Genomic DNA, 14,217 nt, shown 5'->3' with positions numbered 1-14,217 from the left:
GACAAGATACGGGTGTGTTCACCGCCACCATCAGTGTCTGCCTTATCATTATAGCTTCTGTCTTTTCACTAATAGTACCCATTTTAAAAAAAATTATATTTTTATCTATTTGAAAGAGAAAGAAAAAGGCAGGGTGAATGGGCATGCCAGGGTCTCCAGCCACTGCAAACGAATTCCAGACACATGTGCCACCTTGGGCATCTTACGTGGGTCCTGGGGAATCAAACTTTGGTCATTTGGCTTTGCAGGCAAGCGTTATAACTGCTAAGCCATTTCTCCAGCCCACCGTTGGTATTCTGAACTGCTAGAAAGATTTAATTGTGCAGTTAAATACTTTTGAATCCAAGTTTCCTTGTAAGATAAAGAAAGCAAATGAAATGAATTAAATCATTTTCCTCTCATTCTACTGTTTTCTTACGTAAAATTCTTTCTGATAAATCTGTGTGCGCAGGCATGCATGTTGCATTTTGAGACAGTCCTCCGGAGCCGAGAGCTCACTCATGAAGCTGGGTGAAGTACCTAGCAACCCCTCCTGTGCCCGCCTCCCCAGCACCACCACACCCCGCTCCACACAAGGGTGCTGTGGTCAGAACTCAGGTCTTCGTGCCTCAGGTGGCACCCGGCCCTCTTAACCACCTCCAACCGCTTATTTTAGAAAACCAGCTTAGGTGCCACTCTTTCCTAGCTCGTCATTGCTTGCAGCCAAGATTCACTGCCCTTTAAGGTGGCTGAATGAATATGCCATTCAACTGTTCATTTAATAAATTAATATCTGTTTAACATTTATACCATTTTGGACAAAAACCCTAGAGGTATTGGACCCAGTACCGATTTTGGTGGGACTGAAAGGTGACTGTGTTCATAGTCTTGACAGTGTAACTGATAATCTTAAGGTCTCGGCATCTGTCTGGATACCCAGTGGGGACATGGAGTGTATGATAGTCTCGGGAAATGTGATGTCACGTTGTTCCGTTGGCCAGATCTCTCCCAATCCCTGAGAACATTAGATGTAAGTCTCTTTGATAACAATTTTCCAAGCATATGCCTATGCCAGGCTTTATACTTTAAAAAATGATTTATTTAAGCTTTATACTTTTTTGAAATTTGACAAATTATGAAAAGTTTTTTTTTTTTTTTCTCCAAGGCTGAGGTAGGGGAATACTTCATAAAACACCCAAGGTATGGCATTGTCTTTATTGTTTTAATACAGGGTGCAGGTAAGCCATCAGAAAACACACTGTATCTTCCAAATAGAACCGAACAAAAGCAATTCAGCATGCTGCCTTCTGGAGCACAGAACCCTGGAGAAATAAAACCCCATGAGGTGTTTGCTGTCGACTCAGTCCACGGTGGTGGTAACAGCATGTCCACTCTGATAGCCTGTGGGCAATTCTAAAATGCAGGTTCAGAGAAGGGTACAAGGCAGTAAAGGATGACGTCATGTCCCATTCTGAAGGGAGAAGGGCTTACAGCCTGGCTCTGGAACACTTTGAGTCGATAGAGTTGTCTTTGGAGATTGACATTGGGTTCCCTCCTTCCCACATATGTTGGCAATCAGCAGACTTAAAGCACAACATTGTCCATATAACAGAATGACCACTCCACGACTTTGCTCAATTCTTATTGTCCTGGGGAAAAAACACACACACACACACAAACACACAAAACTCATCTGATGAGTGAAAGCTTCTAACAACCTTGATATAGGCATTTTTCAACCAGCTCTGGGTGTACTGAGTGTCAGAAACACGTGTCTGCATCCACAGTGCTGCTATTGGAGGTACGTGTCAAGTTTCCTTTTTATGTTGTCGAAGGAATCTGCTCCCATGTAGTCAGCCTGCCCCTGTTCCCAGCGCTCCTTCCGTTCTTCTGAGGACACACAAGGCTGCGGTGGGGCTGGGACCTCCCCGAGCAACAGGTGTGACATGGCTCCCGAGACCTGTTCCTAGAGAGAGAGCACCGCCGCCGTCAGACACACTAAGCGGAAAGCCTGGCCAGTATCAAGGGTGTAGTAAATTGAATGGGCGAAAGCCAGGATGAATTATCATGCAAAAACAGAAAGGCGTCACACACAACAAACAAAAAAGACATCGATACAAGGGTCATGTGATATATAGATATAGATACATATATATATATATATATATATATATATATATATATATATATATATATATATATATACATACATATATTTTTTTTGTCCTAACAAAATGAAGACTGTTTTGACTCAGTGAAAACATTGGGAGAACAAATTGGGGTTAATGTTTAAGTTCTGCATACCTTTCTACAGAAGCCACAAGAGAAAGCCAGTGTATAGACCAAGTCTGAAAGCTGCAAACAGTTCATTAGAAAGTGTAAGATGGATGGACAAGGGAACACAAGTCTCCTGACAAATTCTCAATCCGCGTGGGCTTGGAAAGGCTGAGAACTTAAACAGAGTTGTTCCTCGGGTGCTGTGGTTCTGAAAGGACCTACCTGGAGAGCCACAGAGCGCGGTGGTGTGAGGCTGCTAAGCTGTTCCTAAGTGCTGGGTTGCTAAGTGGCACCCATTCTGGCAGCTTTGGTTAACTGCTGCTCGGAACACCGCTTCAGTTTCCCTCCTTCCCATTCCCTTGCTTCACAATCCTCAGCCCGGCTGTCACACCAAGAATGGCGTAGGCAGGAAACCCGCCCTGTGCCAAATCTGATTCTCATGACATGGCTAGGCAGTCAACCTCAAGTGTGCCACAAAAGGCCAGCACTGCCCTTCACAGCCTAAGATGAGCGAGCAGGGCGTCAGCAGAGGAAGAACGCAGCAGGAATGAGCACAGGCATTGCTTTCAACAGGGAGTATGGGCGGATTTTCACATGCCTGCAGCTGACTGTATTAACTATGTATTTAAATACATTGCAACTTCAAAGAGTTTGGATGAAAGGTCTACTGGTAGCCTATACCTGCATCCGTGTGTATGTAAATAAACTGGGGTCCTAAGGAGTTGAGGTACACGTTGCTGTTCCGTCTGAGGGAACATAAACAAGTCCGATGTGGGATTGGTCCTGCCTTTGTCTTTGTTTGCAACAGGAATGAGAGAAAGGAGCTCTTCTGTATGTCTCTACTTCGCAACGTGGACACTTGACTGACAGGAAACCTCCCTGGGAGAAAGTCCCCTGAGGTCAAGCCAAATGCACTGGACGTAAGTCCCAGTTCTGCTGTTGGACCTTGTTGCGTAAGTAGTACGTGGCTTCCCAAGCCTCCATAACTTATTTGTGAGAGGCGCAGAGCAGCTGCACGTGGTGAGCTGGCAGCCGGCGCAGCCCAGGTGCGCTCCGCGCGAGCCACTGCGCCCCATGATTCACCCCGCGCGCCACGCGGGGCGCCGAGGAAGACCTGTTGGCTATTCCTCACTTTCTCATTCCTGGATTTTGGTACAAATGCACGTAAGTGGCTGGACCACACAGAAGGATCTCTTAGAATCTCCCAGATGGGTGCAGTGGCACATGCATGTCATCCCAGCACTGAGGAGGCAGAGGCAGGGGAATTATGAATGTGAGGTCAGCCTGGGCTACATGATGACATCTGATCTCAAAACAAAATCCATCTGGCATGGTAGCGCATGCCTTTAATCCCTGCATTTAGGAGGCAGAGGTAGGAGGATCACTAAGAGTTGGAGGCCACCCTGAGACTATAAATTCCAGGTCATCCTGAGCCTGAGTGAGACCCTACCTCGGAACCTCCCCCACAAAAAAAATCCAAAATGATCTCACGAAGGTTAACTGATCAACTGATCCCCTGCTTATAACTTCCTACTTAATTCTTTTTTTTTTGGTTTTACTCCTACCTCTGCCTCCCAGGTGCTGAGATTAAAGGCGTTGCGCCGCCACGCCCGGCTTTTGAAAAATATCTTAATATGCAAATTTTATATCTCAATATGACATTCCTTATCCTCTTCCAATTTATTATTTTTTTAACTTTAACTTTAAATTTTATTGACAACTTCCATAATCTTTTCCAATTTATTCTCAGAAGAGAGGTTTTAATCTCAGAGAAAAGATGATGGTACTTTACAAGTTAACATATCAACTGCCCCTACAAAGGGATTTCAAGTTCTTATGTGAGCATAGGAGTGCGAAAATAGAAAAAAAGTCCTAACGTATTTCTTGCATGTTTGTATTATTGTGATTTTTTTTCACTAAAAATGCATTTTTCATGGCAAACTTAAAAACAGATATATTTAGACATTTGAAGTTTCTGAACACGGGGCCCTGTACGTGCCCAGAAGCATTGCCCCCCCATTCTTAGCTTTTATGAACTTACTCCACTAGGAATTGGCAACCTTATACGGCCAGTGGGCTAAGAATTTTACAGTTACAATGTATGGATATAAAGAAAAACTCACGGGCTGGAGAAATGGCTTAGCCACTAAGGTGCTTGTTTGCAAAGCTGAAGGACCCAGGTTCAACTCCCCCAGACCCATGAAAGCCAGATGCACAAGGGGTGCACGCATCTGGAGTTTGTGTGTAGTGGCTGGAGGCCCTGGGTGCCATTCTCTATCTGCCTCTTTCTTTCTCCTCCTCTCTCTCTCAAATAAATAAATAAAAATTTTAAAAAAGCAAAACTCATAAAACCCTTGTTATCATCTAATGAGATTTGCTACACAATATTTGTTATTCTGTGGTGGTAATAATTCTCAGCTATTAGATGGCCATTACTTTTTCCCCACAAAATTCTACCTTTTTTTAGAAGTACCATAAACGTTGTTGCCACTGTTTACTAAAGTGCAGCACTGCGTTGCATTAAAGGAAAAAGCTCAGGACCTACCACATTTATATATGAGTGGGTATCTTTGACGAGACCATGATGTTGAAACAGTGGTAAAATCTGGGTGCTGAAGGTGTCCCACCACAGGTTCAGGAACTCTGGATGCATCATGGAGGGATCGTGGGATTCACTTTTGACACTTTTTGTGTGGGGATCGTAAGTGTAATTCCATGGCTTGATTTGTCCCAGGAAATGCACAACTTTGGCATTTGCACCAAACCTGCCAAGTGAACGAACACAGGTGGAAAAGGGTCAGTGGTCCTGAGGGCGATCACGCAGCGCTCAGCACTCCAGTGGCCCCTTCATCGCGCACTTCCCGCCCTGCAGTAAAATTCTGAAAGAAAATTTAGTAACAAGACTTTGAAAATTATACCACTGTGTGTGAGTACGCTAAAAAAAAATGTAAAGGCAAACCAGGCATGGTGGCACACACCTTTAATCCTAGCCTTCAGAGGTGGAGAGGGTCAGAGGATCACTGTAAATTCAAGGCCAGCTTGAGACTGCGTACATAGTGAATTCCAGGTCAGCCTGGGCTACAGCGAGACCCTATGTCGAAAAACCAAAGCAAAAACAAACAAAGAAAGCAAAGGCACTCATGGTTCAGTACAACAAAGGCAGCCGAGATTCGCTGTGGACAGGAGAGGTTGAATCACCTGGCTGAAGTGTTACCACTTAATGAAGCTGAAATCGCCTTTGTGCACCAGCCAGAAGCTTGGCTCTTAGGCATGTACCGGAAGACACTTGCACACGGGCAACCAGGGACATCGTAAGGAGACTTCTGGGTCAGGTGGTGGCACAGGAGCCTCGCCAGAGCAGCCCAGGGAGGTAAGGAAGCGGAAGGACCATAAAATACGGCCGGTGGAACCCCCTGCCTGATTTTAACCTGTACGACAGAGACACACTAACAAAAGCAGTGTGGTACTGGCACAAAGCAGACATGTAGACCAGTGGAACAGAACAGAGGACCCAGATGGAAGTCCGGGCAGCTACAACCACCTGATCTTCAACAAAAATGCCAAAATACTCATTATAGAGAAGATAGCCTCTTCAAAAAATGGTGCTGGGACAACTGGGTATGTATCTGTAGAAGGATGAAAATAGATCCTTCTCTCTCTCCATGCACAAGAATTAAGTCCAAATGGATCAAAGACTCAAAACTCTGAAACTGCTAGAAGAAAAAGTAGGGGAACCCTTTAACATCTTGGCATAGGCAATGACTTTTTGGGACATAATCCCAGTTGCCCAGGAAATAAAACCACTAATCAACCACTGGAACCTCATGAAATTACAAAGCTTTTGTACAGCAAAGGACACTGTGAATACAGCAAAGAGGCCACCTACAGAATGGGAGAAAATATTTGCCAGCTATACATCTGACAGAGGATTAATATCCAGAATATACAAAGAACTCAAAAACCAAATAAGAAATCAAACAACCCAATGGGCTATGGAGCTAAATAGAGAATTCTCAAAAGAAGAAATACAGATGGCATATAAACATCTGAAAAATGTTCTACATCCCTAGCCATCAGGGAAATGCAAATTAAAACTTTGAGATTCCATCTCACTCCTGTCAGAATGGCTACCATCAAGAAAACAAATGATGGGCTGGAGATATGGCTTAATGGTTAAGGTGTTTGCCTGTAAAGCCAAAAGATCCTGGTTCGATTCTCTAGGACCCATGTAAGCCAGATGCGCAAGGGGCACATGCATCTGAAGTTTGTCTGCAATGGTTGGAGACCCTGGTATGCCCATTGTCTTTCTCTCTCTTTGTCTGCCTCTTTCTCTCAAATAAACAAATAATTTTTTTAAAAAATAAAACAACAATAAATGCTGATGAGGATGTGGAAACAGGGGAATCCTTCTACACTGTTGGTGGGAATGCAATCTGTACAGCCATTGTGGAAATCAATGTGGAGGCTCTTGAGATAGCTAAAAATAGATTTGCCATATGACCCAGCTATACCACTCCTAGGCGTATATCTTAATGACTCATTGCACTACCTTAGAGATACTTGCACATCCATATTTTTGCCACTGTATTCACAATAGCTAGGAAACGGAATCAGCCTAGATGTCCCTCAGCTAATAAGTGGATAATGAAGATGTGCTACATTTCTACAATGGGGTTCTATTCAGCTGTAAAGAAAAATAAAATTATGAAATTTTCAGAGAAATAGATGGACCTTAAAAGGATTATACTTAGTGAGGTAACCCAGGCCCGGAGAGCCAAGCATCGCATGTTCTCTCTCATATGCGGATCCTAGCTAGACATATTTAGACCTGTATGTGACGTGGAGTAAAAATCAGTAGCAGAGGTCAGTGAGCTAGAAAGGGGCTATAAAGGCCTAAGTGAGGATAGGGGAAGAGATGCAGTAAAGGAAGGGTGGGGAAAGGGTTAATCGAAATTTGAGAGGGTATAAGTAAGCCATATGTTTAAAGATCAGAGAATTTTAATCTGTACATTTCATGTGAAGGAGAGAAGCTGCAGTGAGGAAGGAGAAAAAGGGGTTTCGGGGCTGAAGAGATGGCTTTGTGGTTAAGGCACTTGCCTGTGAAGCACAAGGACACAGGTGTGATACCCCAGAACCCACATAAGCCACATGCACACAGTGGCACATGTCTCTTGATTTCATTTGTAGTGTCTAGGAGCCCTAGTGTGCCCATTCTCAGTTACTCTCATAAATAAACAAAATAAATCTCTCTAACAAATAAATATAAAATAATTATTTATTTATTATTATTTATTTATTTTGAGGTAGAGCCTCTAGTCCAGACTGACCTGGAATTCACTATGGAGTCTCAGGGTGGCCTTGAAGTCACAGCGATCCTCCTACCTCTGCCTCCGAGTGATGGGATTAAAGGCATGTGTCACCACGCCTGGCACTAAAATAAAATATTTTTAAAGGTGTTTCTAGGGTACTGGTATGTTCCATTTCTTTAAAAACTAAATGTACTTAACTGTTACATAAGATGATTGTAATTATACATATTAATGGATAAATTTTTGGTGGGAGGTGGCCTAGCATTCTGTTTGCTTAACCTGCAAACCTCAACTATTTGACACAAGCTACCAAAATAATTAGTATTTTCCTTGATTTTCTTTTTTTTCCTCTTTTTGAGGTAGGGCCTCACTCTAGCCCAGGCTGACCTGGAATTCACTACGTAGTCTCAGGGTGGCCTTGAACTCACAGCGCTCCTCCTACCTCTGCCTCTGAGGGCTGGGGTGAAAGGCGTGTGGATCCAGGTAGCCGGTGACAATGCACGGACTGGTGGGCAGCGCAATGGTTGAGCCCTGTGCACAGCCACATCGCCAGTCACAGCCAGAGTGAAGACATGGAGGCGAACGGGTAAATGTCTGGGTGCTGAGCTCACGCGTTAGATTTTAGTGGATTCTTCTGTGAAAATTTGAGTATGAGAATCAAATTAATGCACACTATTCATGGATCATTTTCTGTATCTCCCAATTTAATTTAAAAATTTTTTTTTTTAGTGTCCAAGACCCATAAATTAACTATTATCTGAGAGTTCACTGTTTGTGGTCCAAAATGGGGAAGGACATGGTTGGGAATAATAGTATTTGTACAAAGTAGGCTTAATTACTATGTTAGCTGAAGCTAAGAGAGACTTAAGCTTTTAAGCTAGTTAATGGGATTTGTCACAGTTTTGCTTCTCTCTAACGCCTTACCATCCTACAATGCTGCCACTCCAAAAATCTGGAAGAAAATAAAGCCAGAGTAAAGTTCTTTTCTTTTTTGGGGGTGTAGGGGGAGGTTCAAGGTAGGATCTCGCTCTAACCCAGGCTGACCTAGAATTCACTCTGTAGTCTCAGGATGGCCCTGAACTCACGCCGATCCTCCTAACTCTGCCTCCTGAGTGCTGGGATTAAAGGCGTGTGCCACCGTGCCTGGCTTCTTTTTTTTTTTTAAAGATGTATTTATTTGTGCAGATGTCTGTGGGTGTGCGGGTAGGCAGGTTGAAATGCTTGCGTGGAGGTCAGAGGACAGCCTCCGGGTGTCTGCTCCACCTCCTTTGAAGCAGAGTCTCTTGCCACTGAAAATGAGCTGCCAGGCTGCAAAGGAATGTCAGCCGAGCTGCCCAGGAGCTCGCGACTCCCCGGCTCCACCTCCCACTGCCGCAGGCACTTGGGTTCAAAGGTGCATGACCACTTTGTAGCCAGCTTTACCTGGGAGGGGGTGACTTGAACCCAGGCCAGCAGAATTTGCAAGCAAGCGTCTTTAACTGCTAAGTCATCTCCGCAGCTTTAAAGTTCTTAAGGACTAGGTACTCCACGTTACATTTCTTTGGCACTGAATGTCCGCTGCCCACACATTCATTGCCTCACTGTCTCTCATCCTATCCCGGAAAGGAGAAACAGAATGCCTGCATTTATACACACAGCTACCAACTAAATAAACAGCAACTGTTGCATCTTAGGGACTATGTTCAATGTGTATCCCCAAGAAGCTTTTATCCATCCTAAAGGAGAAGTCACACACATAAAAATAAATAATCAATGTGTCAAAATAGGGCCAGGCTGACATTAAGGGTTACTGGAATCCCCAAGCTGGCATTAAGGGATATGGGAATTCCAAAGCAATGCAGGTGCGATTTTCAGAGTAGGCTTAAAAAAAAAAATTTTCTTTTTACTCTTGTCTTTGAGAGAGATAAAGGCGGGGGTGGAGGGAGAGGAAGAGAATGGGCGCACCAGGACCCCTGACTGCTGCAAATGAACTCCAGACACATGCGTCACCTTGTGCATCTGGCTTATGTGGGACCTGGGGAATTAAACCTGGGTCCTTTAGCTTTGCATGCAAGCACTTTAACCATGAAACCATCCTTTCAGCCCTATTTAAATTTTTTTTTGAAATTTATTTGTGTGTAGGGATCTGCTAGGGTCCCTTGCCACTGCAAACAAGTGAATGCCTGCCCAGTTTTCTGTGGGTGGGGAATTGAACCCAGGACATCAGACTTTGCAAGCAAGCTCCTTTATCCACTGAGTCATTCCCCAGCCCCTACAAATTTTTTAATTTAAAGTATTTTAGACCTTTTACTCATCTTTTTAAAAAATATTTTATTTGTTTGAGAGAAAGAATATGGGCATGAGAGGGCCTCTTCTGACGCATGAGCCACTATGCACACCTGGCTTTACATGGGTCCTGCGGAATTGCACCTGGGCTGTCACACACTGGCAGCAAGCGCCTTTGACACGGAGCCATCTCCACGGCTGATCTTCTATTTCGTACACAGTGGGTCATTATGAAACCAGAAGAAACCCTGCAGGCCCCTTGCGCTGTTCTGCTACATGATACATGGGTGATACATTGATATAAAGTCAGAGGAACTCCTAAGCTTTCCCGGCCAGTGTGGGGCCCAGGCCCTTTACCCCAAGCCAAGGATAGCCCTGTAAGATTTCCTGGCACTCTGTCTGGTAATCGTTTCACACAAAATTGTCAAGCCTGTCCTCACTTCCATCCCACGTTCTTATCTACCCTTTTAGGAACTGCCTTATTTTCCCACTCCCTCTGCCCTCCTGCAACCTTCTCCAGGGGCTCTTGGATGGTCCAGACCTCCTGTGTCCAGTGACAGCCCCAGCTTGCTCTTCCCCAAAAGGCCCTTCTCTCTGACACATGATTTCTTTCTCCTGCTCCCTCCTCATTTCCATTTCAGTATAGACTCGTGGCATAGATCAGTATGTGGCAACCACTCTAAAAACCTAAGACAGCTGGGCGTGGTGGCACACGCCTTTAATCCCAGCACTTGGGAGGCAGAGGTAGGAGGGTCGCCGTGAGTTCAAGGCCACCCTGAGACTATACAGTGAATTCCAGGTCAGCCTGGGCTACAATGAGACCTTACTTCAAAAAACCAAAAATAAATAAAGAAATAAAAACCTGAAACATCCTTGTTCCTTACGGGAAGAAACACCTGACCGCAGTCTGGACTGGGAAGCGCGCGGCTGCTGTCCGTGTGCGCTGGATTCTTTCTTACCTTTCCTGCTTCTCTCCCATCTCATGGTCCCGACTCTTCACGGCTGCTCTGGCCTGTCCCCAAATAACCTGCTCCCGATTAGCTTTTTAGGAAAGCTATGCAAATCCTGGTTTGTTTTGATGCCGACGTTTGGGGTCACTGTGCCACGCTACTGCCCACAACCCTGTCACCTTTGCGTCCCCGATCTTGACTAAGGACCTAATGATCCATTGCTCAGTGTCTACCTCAAGCTAGCTTACCATAGAATTTCTTTTTAAAATTTTTTTGTATTTTATTTTTATTTATTTGAGAGAGACAGGCAGATAGAGACAGATAGATGGTAGATAAGAGAGAGAGAGAATGGGTGTACCAGGCCTCTAGTCACCTCAAATGAACTCCAGATGCACACACCACCTTGTGCATCTGGCTTATATGGATCTTGAGGAATCAAAGCTGGATCCTTTGGCTTTGCAGGCAAGTGCCTTAACCTCTAAGCCATCTCTCTAGTCCCAAATTTCTTTTTTTTTTTAAATTGTTTTTTGTTTATTTATTTGAGAGCGACAGACAGAGAGAGAAAGATGGGGGGGGGGGAGAGAGAGATTGGGCGTGCCAGGGCCTCCAGCCACTGCAAACGAACTCCAGACGCGTGCGCCCCCTTGTGCATCTGGCTAACGTGGGTCCTGGGGAACCGAGCCTTGAACCAGGGTTCTTAGGCTTCACAGGCAAGCGCTTAACTGCTAAGCCATCTCTCCAGCCCCAGAATTTCTTTTTAAAAAATGTTTTAGTTATTTATTTGCAAGGAAAGAGAGAGAGACAGACAGACACAAACTAGGCATGCTAGGACCTCTAGCCACTGCAAATGAACTCCAGTCACATGTGCTACTTTGTGGATCTGGCTTTACATGGGTACTGGGGAACTCAATCCAGGTCATTAGGCTTTGAAGGCAAGCGCCTTAACTGCTGAACCATCTCTGCAGCCCACTATGGACTTTCTCAAAGTTAAAACTGCCCTGTCAAAATTGCTTCTTCCCCATAACTGATGGCTACTCCCACAGTGCATGACCCACAATCCAATGGGGACAACTGGTATCCCCAATGAGGAGGGTCCCTTCGGAGGGGGAGGACAGGGATGAGGGTAAGGATGGTACCAACATGTGCTGTTTACACACTGAGTATGTACATAACTAATAAAGAAATAAATTTAAAAAACTGGCCAGGCTTGGTAATGTACGCCTTTAATCCCAGCACTTGGGAGGCAGAGGTAGGAGGATCTCTGAGTTGGAGGCCAACCTGAGACAACATAGTGAATTCCAGCTCAGCCTGGGCTAGAGTGAAACCCTACCTTGAAAAACACAACAAAACAAAAATAATAAAAATAAAATAAAAACAGCCTTGTCTATAAAAGAGCTGCCTAGTGGACTCAGTCTTGCTTTTTGGTGTTGAATCAGAAACAAAGGAATTTCAGAGGATGAGGATCCTTTTCTTCACTACAACACGTGACAAATAGTGACTTAGCGTTCAAAAGAGTCTCAAGAACATGGAGCCCACCGTCTGAGCCACAGTGAAAGGCAGCCTGTGCAGTGTCTCCCGATGGCATTCCTGTTGGCATGGCCAGCAAGAATCCCAGGAGCCACTGAGGCCCCTTCAGAGCTGGAGGGGACCTGGTGCGTGGACATGGGGTCCACAGCAGAGATGAGGTGGGGGGTGGATGTCCGTGCAGGAGGGGAGGTCTGCCCGTCATGCTTCTGGGAGGCCTGCGATGAACCCCGCATGCCCCAACTGTGGGCCTGTGGATCAGACACCAACCACTTCTTGTCCCCCTCCATGTAAACTGCTTCCTTATGAGAACAACAGTCTTTCTTCAGATTACAGGGCTAAGGTGCTTGCTTCACCTTTCCTATTGGCTGTGTTCTACTGCTGAATCTGTGACTCGACTTGAGGTACTTACAGATACTCCATAGGCAGGCAGGGAGTTCATCCAAGCATCTCTCACTCTCAGACATGTGTCATTTTAATTGAGAGTGTCTTACAATAGCAGCTACTCCTGCCAAGAGCCTTGGCTCTGGGGCCAGAGTGCCTAGGCGAGGCCCAGGCTTCTGCCCAAGAGCCCGCCCTCCGCAAGTTCCTTCACTTTGTGCGTCTGGCTTTACATGGGCGCTGGGGAATTGAACCCGGGCTGGCAGGCTTTGCAAGCAAGCATCTTTACCACTGAGCCAACTCTCCAGCCCCTGTGCCTTGGTTTATCCACAGTTGTTTCAACAATTAAATGAGGTAAACTGTGCAAATGCTACCCAGTGCCTGGCATGCGGATTTCAGCTGTTCTCTTAGATAGCTGACACGTAGCTGTCAGGAGAGCAGGTTAGGAAGGAACAGACATGAGATTCATGTTTTATTTTAGATAGTACTGCGTGTTATGACAGCATGCCATTTGCGTACAGGCTAGTGGAAATAAATGTCAATGTACAGAATGAGGCTTAGTGTATAACCGGTTAATCAGAGACAAATCATGCTGCAGCTCCAGGCAGGAAAGTTGAGCCAAGAGGGGTGAGTGGGTAAGAAAGTGGAAGACCTGCCCATCCTGTATGCAATGTTCTGGCATGATATGTCTTGCCAGGATGAGACTGTGTGCCTCCACCCCCAAGACAGACAGACACACAGACACACAGACGCACACATGCACGGGGGTGGGGGCAGATCTCTAGGATGGCTTCCTTCACCATCACTAGTACATTTGGTGAAGATGATTATCCGGACCCTGCCCATCTTTCTCTGGTTCCCCACTTCCTGCATAAAGTCTCCACTTGGGCTGAAGAAATGGCTTAGTGACTGAGGTGCTTGCCTGTGAAACCTAAGGACCCGCGTTCGATTCCCTGGAACCCATGTAAGCCAGATGCACAAGGCGGCACATGCACCTGGAGTCCATTCGCAGCAGCTGGAGGCCCTGGTGTGTCTATTCTATCTGCCTCTTTCTCAAATAAATAAAACAACTTTAAAATAAAAGAGTCTTTTCGGGGCGAAGCCCTGGGTTCTTGACTTCGCACTGCAAACACGCGAATGAAAAGCTTACACTAAATGCAAATTTGGATGCACGCCCTTCCAAGAGAACTTCCTGCCACTGCATATTTCCCGGCAATGGCAATAGGTTCAGTCAGAATTTAAATCACTGGGCTGAAAGTTGCTCTCAGAGCAGAAGGCGCAACTGGCTTGAACCTGAGCCCAGAATGAGGATGACAGGAGAATTCATTAGCACATCCCCACATTTATTCACCAAGGTCACCAGCCAGGAATTGTTTGTAAAAGTCTGGGTATCACAATTGTCCCTCAGTTACCAAGAGCCATTCATTGTGACCCAGTAAGGTGGAGTTGTCTCAGCTTGCATACATTTCTTAAAATAAGTGTTCTAATTTTATCTCTAGAGAATCTCCAGAGTCGTCCAGATCACAAGACAT

General features: G+C 45.3%; 1 protein-coding gene across 2 annotated transcripts in view; it reads right to left on the bottom strand.

Annotated features, from left to right (window-relative positions):
• Positions 1 to 1,180: 1,180 nt before the first annotated feature.
• Gyg1 (glycogenin 1) overlaps positions 1,181 to 14,217 on the bottom strand; it is a 41,726-nt gene continuing 28,689 nt past the window's right edge. The window contains exons 6-8 of one of the 2 annotated variants that reach the window (XM_045131837.1): positions 4,802 to 5,021; positions 2,284 to 2,334; positions 1,181 to 1,945 (exon numbers count right to left, since the gene is read on the bottom strand). In XM_045131837.1, the coding sequence (XP_044987772.1) occupies positions 1,772 to 1,945; positions 2,284 to 2,334; positions 4,802 to 5,021 (445 nt within the window). In that variant the 3' untranslated portion in view covers positions 1,181 to 1,771. The remainder of the gene's footprint in view (positions 1,946 to 2,283; positions 2,335 to 4,801; positions 5,022 to 14,217) is intronic. The other variant, XM_045131838.1, reaches the window with a different exon arrangement.

The sequence above is a fragment of the Jaculus jaculus genome, chromosome 12, assembly GCF_020740685.1.
Source record: "Jaculus jaculus isolate mJacJac1 chromosome 12, mJacJac1.mat.Y.cur, whole genome shotgun sequence".
Lineage (NCBI taxonomy): Eukaryota > Metazoa > Chordata > Mammalia > Rodentia > Dipodidae > Jaculus > Jaculus jaculus.
This window is presented reverse-complemented; position numbering and strand designations above follow the sequence as displayed.